Source organism: Myotis yumanensis, unplaced genomic scaffold (genome assembly GCF_028538775.1).
Source record: "Myotis yumanensis isolate MYYU_CA2020_CCGP unplaced genomic scaffold, mMyoYum1.0.hap1 SCAF_7, whole genome shotgun sequence".
NCBI classification, from domain to species: domain Eukaryota; kingdom Metazoa; phylum Chordata; class Mammalia; order Chiroptera; family Vespertilionidae; genus Myotis; species Myotis yumanensis.
Window position 1 is genome coordinate 69,089,219 of NW_027223758.1, and position 7,793 is coordinate 69,097,011.

Consider the following 7,793-nt stretch of genomic DNA (forward strand, 5'->3'; position numbering starts at 1 on the left):
ATGTTTCTCTCTCATTGATGTTTCTGACTCTCTATCTCTCTCCCTTCCTCTCTTTAAAAAAATCAATAATATATATATTTTTTTTTAAAAAAAAAGAGAGGCAAGGTTACCTGCCAGGGCTCACATAACAAATGACCCCCCACATCCAAGTCCAGAGCTCCCTACCATGTGGTACACTATGGGTGCCAGGCTCACCTATTCTGAGCCCCTGGCACGAACACCATGTACCATGAATTATACTGGAAACAGTTGTTGTTCTTCCTTGTGATAACTGGTGCCCTGACCTGTGTTCCAGAGAGTTCTCTGTACATGTCACCCTACTCCATGGAACTCAGAGACTACACCTGGACGTCACTGCCTGTTTTGTCTTATTGGAACAACTGTGTGCCTCTGTGTTAGGTAGAGTGAAGAGTGAGAACCCCTAGGAGGCCTTGAATCTTATGGAGACTGAGGAAGAAGCATTCTGTCATGATCTGGGTCTGAATAATAAATCTCAGCCTCCAGAGCACTTAGTCTCAGATTTCCATGGGTTTTGCATTATTTGTTCCCTTCTCATGCTCTAGACACGCTCAGTGCCGATGGGAATACTCTAGAAGATTAGCCTATCAGTTCTAAGGTAATCAGATGGGGAAGGAAGTGTTGGAAGCTTATGTACACTGTGGAATAAGAACCATTTGGGTGTTTTAATAAGGCAATCAAGAGTAGTGGAATGGAGTAGAAAAAAGCCAACAGCCATTGTTGGTAAATGAGTTTATTTGTCAAGGATTTGCTCCTGCGCAGCCCTCGGTGAGAACTGACTGGTGTCTCAGGTTTGAGGTTATGGTTTTAGCTATCTTTCATAGATTTTCTGCAAGAGAGAAAGGGTAGATGTTAAGAGGCTATGAAGCTCTGAGAAATAAGCATTTATTCCCAAGCTTAATATTACCCATCTGCCAGAACATGGGACAGATATACTTTATGTAACAATAGGAATTGTGCACTCCAGAATGGGTAGGAAGCGTGGTATTAGTTGATTGAACAGAGAAGGGTAGAAATGTGAGGCCTGGCTGAGACAAAGGGCTCATTAAAAGGCCTGACTATGGAGGCAATGGTTAGACATCTGGATGAGCCCTAGCTGGTTTGGCTCAGTGGCTAGAGCATTGGCCTGTGGACCAAAGGGTCCTGGGTTCGATTCTGGTCAAGGGTATGTGCTTTGATACTCATAAAGCATTCTGCTTTACATTTCTGTGTACAACTGTGCAATAATCACGAATAAATTTGTATTCATGTGCAAAAAAAAAACAACAAAAACAAAACAAAACAAAACAAAACAAACAAGAAAAAGGGTATGTGCTTTGGTTGCAGACTTCTCCCAGCCTGGGCCCTGGTCAGGGCTCATGCAGGAGGCAACCAATCGATGTGTTTCTCTCACATCGATGTTTTTCGTTGTCTTTCCCTCTCTCTTCCACTCTCCCCAAAAATCAATGGAAAAATATCCTCAGGTGAGGATTAACAACAACAACAACAACAAAAAATTCTGGATGAAAATTAGGAAAAAAGCAAACTGTTGCATAATATACTGAGAGCACAGGCATTGATTATATAATGAAAGAAGCATTGTGCCCCAACCTGTTGTCTTGGCTTATTTACTAGTGAATTGTTTTCCAGGTTTAGGAGATATTTTCTTCTGCTACTTTTGTGCCTGGGATTTGGGGTACATCAGTGCTCTCTTTAGGAATAACAGCATCAAGAAGAGTGTGAGTATCATTGAAGACACCTCTCCCAACTCACTCTCCAACAGATGTTGCCACAATAGGTCCAGCAGCACGTGTAATTTACCCTTACACATATGAAGGTTTTAGAACACTTCTTGTTACAGTCATCGATGTTTGGCTCTCCCCAGCACTCCTCAATTAACGTTCTCTCCCCTAAAATTGAGATGAAACTGTAAGAGTTAGCAAGCATGGGAAGAGAAGCCCTTCAGAAGCTTAACAACCCTTATGAGAATCCAAGCCCAAGTTCCTAACAAGGTATCTACGGTATCTGCCTTACAAAAACATCTCCTGCCTGGCCCTCCTCACTGCCTCTTCACTTATATGTTTGCCTTCTTTGCTCCCACAGGTCCTGTGTTGCAGATGTCGGGCATCCTAGAGGCAGGACTCGGCGTACTTTCAGCCTGTGCGTGCTCTCCTATAAAATCTACACTTAACATAACAGGAGACCTCATGGCCTGAGAGAGCCTCTAGCCTCATTACCATGCCTATTTCACAATGTGAGAAGCTAGACCAGGGAGAGTAAAGAGCAGATTCTCTCTTTTTTTCGTCCCCTCCTTGCTGGCCCTCTGACTTTAATAATTCAGCCTCTCTTCAGATACTTTTCTCTCACTCAATTTTTTGGTCCCCTCCATTGATTCCTCTTTCCTATGATATGACCTCCAACTTTGCCCCACTAAGGACTCATTTCATGTCTCTTTTCTATTTTTTTTTCACATTCTGAAAGATCCTATCACTAAAACAAAGGGTATACTAAGAAATACCCATTTGGTACTGCTCATCCAAGTACACACAGCTAGGACACAGAGCTTCTGAAAGTATGGGAAGATATAGCAACTCTGTATTGGTGCTCCCTCCTCCAAGTTAGCCCGACAGGGGAAATAGTATATCCTCTGACCTATGGAATATGTATAAAAGTGGACAGATACTCATTGATACTTTCAAGGTTGGAAGGGGAAACATTAAAGGACCTCAACTTGGGAATCTCTTAGATCTCTGTGCATAAAAACATTGTGATTCTCTAATACATGACCCAGGGAAGGTAGGGCTTGAATAAAACACAAAAATACCCCTTCACTTGTCCAGAAACAAGCGCAACAATCCCCCACCCTTTGTCTCCAACCCAGCCTTATCACCCCAGTCCCTAGAAGAGACTCTTAAAAACCTTTACTTGTTTTAAAGTCTGATCTTTCCTTAATTTCGCCCAGCACAGACAGTAGCACCATATACAGGAATGTCATGAGTAGAGGTGTCCAGAACTTCATGATGCTGACCATACTTGTCTGAATATATATTGTCAGGAATTTTTTTTCCTTATCAGTTGTTGCTAGAGATGAGGAGATAGAAATAGATTTGTAAAGCAAGAGGAAGTGCTTATCGAATTTCTTTACACTTTGTCTTCTAAGTATTCCCCCTTGCCCTCTACCCATCCAACAACAGGTACACATGTGAGCTAAGCACTGCTAAAAGGTCACCTCACACTCTGTGCCTTCCTGTGCAGAAAAAATAAATTTACAAATGTGTTGCCTTTCCTTTAAAGATCATTCAAATTTAGCATACGAAAGTCTTAAAACACTAAAAAAGTACAAAGGAAATAATGAGATATTTCCAGTAATCCCCCTATATTGGCATATGTTATTCTGTCTATGTGCATGTATATGAATATGAATTGTTTTTGTAAAACTGAGTTCATATCAGGCTTGCTATTATGTATCTTGACTTTTGCTTAAAAATTTGTAACATGGCTTAAAATGAAAGTTTTGGCCAAGACCTGTGAGACAAATCAACTTGTAGGCCTTTTGAAAAGAGAGAGATAGGTGATCCAAAAGAGGTTAAGGAACTCGTAAAACCTTAACTTGTTTTAAAGGTGGAAAATTGTCAGGAATTTGGCATATTTTTTGGAGGAGATCTCTGAGAAGATTTTCTTTAAAGAACATTGTGCTCTCTTCATTTCAAGTCACCAGAAAGGCTTGAACGATACCTCCCACTGAATTTTCTATGGCCCCAAGAGTTTGTGGAGACAGAGTGTACAGGTGTCTAAGTCACACCTGAGAACACAAAGGTCTAAGACGCTGGCCGAAATGACCTATGGCTATAAGAAAGAGGCTACAGCTTGCACTACTTGCACTAATTTGACAGGGCAAATGCAAGAAAGAGCCAGAGTGGCTTTGTGCCAGATTATCCCAGGCAGGCTGCCGGGAGGGCCATATGACCCCAGCAGAAGGAAGTAGAAAGTAAATGCCAGCCAGAAAGGAGCTGGGTTTAGCCATATCAAGAGAACCACAGCTGAGAAACTTCTATCAGTTGGTGTGTGGAGAGACTTAAAGAACCCAGAAAAACATCTGTGACAGAGTCCATTTTAAGCAGTACTAAGCCCAGAAAGCACAAACACGAAGGTGCAATACTACCTGCCAGAAAGAACTGTCTAGATTCCCTTACCTCTTCTCCCTCCTCCATCTTCAAAATGACACTTAGCCAACTGCAGGAGAAGAGAGAGAGAGGAAACTGACCACTCTCTTCCCCAAATGCAGATTTCTAGATGTGGAGGAAGCCCACAATTTTAATTCAAGCTGAGTATCTTGACTATTGCATGGACTTAGGCTTTTATATATGCTGTAAATTTAGGCAGTGTCTAGAAAAGTCAACTTCTATACCCAAGCTCTCCTACAGAGGCAGGGAAAGAAGTAGCTCTTCTGAATAAATTTGAGACAAAGATCAAGTCTCCCACAAATATTCTCACAACATATCATTTATATTTTCCCATTAATCATAAGACACCTAACAATTTGTAATTTCTCTTTCCTAGGGGAAAGAATTAATGTCATTGGGAACTTTCTTGCCAACAAAATTTGGTTAAATGCAAATTTGTCAATCTGGAAGTCCTGGGAAAATGATACTGCCTATCTTGAACCCTAGATAATTATTACCAGTTTTTTCTCCATTGAAATCGGTTTATTCTACCAATAGGATACACATCTTATCTCACTGGAGTTGGAGAGACCTGAGCTTGAAACCCAACCCCAACACATTTAGTTTAATATAAGTTATGATTGGCCAAACACTTAACTTCTCAGAACCTCAGTTTTCTCCATCTGTAATATGGGGGTGACATTAGTATCCACATTGCAAAAATTGAATATATGAAGCACCGTACATATGACTTGGCACACAGAATAGGCAAAATAAATGTTGGCTATTATTATTATCAAACTTAGACTCTTTTCTACATGAGTGAAAGTTATTTCATTTCATTGACTTCATTGTGGTCATTTTTAAAAACTGTTTAACTTATTTGGAATTAAGTCTGCTGAGCGAGTGGGATTCTATCCTTTTTACATTTGTCCTAAATTTATTTGTCTCACAAATACTTCTACTAAGTTACTACTATTCTAAGGACTAAGAGAATACGGTAATGAACAAAGGCAAGAAAATACCCCCCTTCATAGAGCTTATAAACAAGATACACCAAAGAAATACACAATAATAAATGGAGATCAACGTGAAGAAGAAAAAAATAAGAGAGGGTCTAGGACTTGGAACAATATGCAAAATAACTGATGGCTATTATTTTAGGCAGCTCACTGGTGGTAAGAGGTGGGGTCTGAAGCAGGAGATTGAGTAGTGTTCAAAACTATTTCTTCCCTTGCCCGACTGGTGTGGCTCCGTAGCTGAGCATCAGCCCATGAACAAAGAGGTCGTTGGTTCCATTCCCAGTCAGGGCACATGCCCAGGTTTTGGGCTCAGTCCCCAGTAGGGGGCATGCAGGAGACAGCCGATCAATGATTCTCTCTCATCATCGATTTTTCTATCTCTCACTTCCTCTCCTTATCCTCTCTCTCTAAAAAATCAATAAAAACATATTATAAAAAAATCCCTTTCCCCAGTCCTCTCTCACTCCCAACCTGGTGCTTCACATGACTAAGCCAAACAGAAAGGAAGAGAAGAAGCAAAGACAAAGAAGTCTGGGTACTATGAATAATACAGTCACAATGGAGTAATTCTCTTTCCCTGCAAGTGACCAGTTTTCTCCCCCGCAAGTCTTTATTTTTGCTTTGGTGTTTTCAACCAAGCAGAAGATAACCTACATGCATTGGTTGAAATCCCCCAAATGCTCAAAAAAAACAGGCACATTATCTGGAGACATTTTAAAAGGTGCAAAACTCTTTAGAAAGACTGAACTTTTTCTCCTCTTGGCATGTGTGAAAAAAATAAGATTTGAGGCACATGAACCTTTAACTTTTTAATAAAAAATTTGGAAATATTTTCAAAGTTATAAGAGTAAGAACAGTACAAAGAGCATCTGAATACCATTTGTTCAGATTCACCTATTTTAAGAATTTACCCCTAAATACCTTCTCATATAATTTCTTCTATAGAGGAATAGTGTTGGCATGATCTGGGCACTTGATTTGAAAAAGAAACTCATCCTCCCTGGCCTGTGTGTCTAAGTGGTTGGCCCAACAGACCTAAGGGTCTTGGGTCTGATTCTCAGTCAAGAGCATGTACCTGGGTTGTAGGTTCGATCCCAGGCCTAGGACTTGTGCAGGAGCCAACCAATCAATGTGTCCCTCTCACATTGATCTCTCTCTCTCTCTCTCTCTCTCTCTCTCTCTCTCTCTCTCTCTTTCTCCTTCTTACCCCTACCACCACCCCTCCCTTCCTTCCACTCTCTCTAGGAATCAATGAATATAATATCCTCAGGTGAGGATTAATTTTTAAAAAAGGAACTCATCCAACCAAGCCACAAACAAGAGTGTTTGCAGGCTTACACTTACAGCCCTGGGACTCTGATATCCACCTACCTCTGAAGATGTTCAAGTCAGAAATGCTGGTGATTGTTTCACTGGCAGTTCTTCCTGTCCTCTGGGAACCACAGAGCCCCTGCACAGGGAGTGGGCGATGAGCAGAATAGATTTCAAAGACTCAGATTGTAATCATGGTTCTGGTTGTGGCAGATCCATGAGTTCTGCCCCAGGCCATAAACTGATGCGTACAGGTGGTCACTGAATTCCTATTCAAAGAGTACTTGTTTTTTGCTTTTTGTTGCAGGTAATATAGGCAGAAGCAGAGCACTGTGTAGTTGCAGGAGCTTCTTCTTCCCCGACATGCACATTTCATGGGAGTCTGGGTGATTGTAGAGGTGGGGGAGGATCTGTATATCTATTTTCCTCCAACATTTGTGTGATGACTTTTGTAAATAATCCATCTCTAGATTAATTTCTCCACTGCTGACATCAACCTAACACTACATTATCAACGACTCTCAGCTTTTGTGCTGGTGAAAAGAGAGAGCTCTACCAAGAGAACTTGGAAAATGTCATGTAACATGGAGATTTATAACAGACTTAATCTGGGTTCAAATCCTAGCTCCCACTTACTTTGGGAAGTTGCTTATCCAATCTGTGCCTCAATTTTCTCATTTGCAAAGTGGGGATAATAACAGTCCTTGTTAATTTTGTCACCCTGTGCAAACACTTTTGTGTATATCCATCTAATAAAAAAAGCTATAGGGCATATAGAAAACGAGTAACAAAATGGCAGAAGTAAGTCCCTCCTTATTAGCAATTACTTGAAGTATAAATAGATTAAATTCTCCAATCAAAAGAGATTGGCAAATACCCTGGCCTAGTGGCTCAGTTTGTTAGAGCATCATGCCATGCACCAAGAGGTCACCAGTTTGATTCCCAGTCAGGGTACATGCCTGGGTTGTGGGCTCAATCCCCATTAGGGGTTGTGCAGGAGGCAGCTGATCAATGATTCTCATTCCTCTCCCTCTTTCTCTAAAATCAAATATATGTGTGTGTGTGTGTGTGTGTGTGTGTATACACACACACACATATATATTAAGTTACAAGAGACAAAAAAGAACACTCTATCTTAATAAAAGGTTCAATATGGCAAGAAGATATCCTATATAATAAAAGGCTAATATGCTAATCGACAGAACGACTGGTTGCTATGATGCGCGCTGACTACCAGGGGGCAGACGCTTAATGCAGGAGCTGGGCTCACGGCTGGCAAGTGCAGTGGCAGTGGCGGGAG

At 41.0% G+C, this 7,793-nt stretch overlaps 1 protein-coding gene across 1 annotated transcript; it reads right to left on the reverse strand.

The window, feature by feature from the left end:
• Nucleotides 1-804: 804 nt before the first annotated feature.
• WFDC11 (WAP four-disulfide core domain 11) lies at nt 805-6,647 on the reverse strand. The gene is made up of 4 exons (XM_070421607.1): nt 6,554-6,647; nt 2,923-3,078; nt 1,771-1,907; nt 805-847 (listed from the first exon to the last, which is right to left on the reverse strand). The coding sequence occupies exons 2-4, from the start codon at nt 3,026-3,028 to the stop codon at nt 830-832; spliced, it is 261 nt and encodes an 86-aa protein (XP_070277708.1). The 5' UTR covers nt 3,029-3,078; nt 6,554-6,647; the 3' UTR covers nt 805-829.
• Between the last annotated feature and the right edge of the window lie 1,146 nt (nt 6,648-7,793).

Bases quoted from the DNA above. Each gene is read 5' to 3' on its own strand.
- WFDC11 (XM_070421607.1), bottom strand. From the start codon at position 3,028: ATGGTCAGCATCATGAAGTTCTGGACACCTCTACTCATGACATTCCTG. The intron at 1,908-2,922 runs GTAAAGGTTTTT...TCTCAATTTTAG, and splicing joins AAGATCAGACTTTAAAACAA to GGGAGAGAACGTTAATTGAG.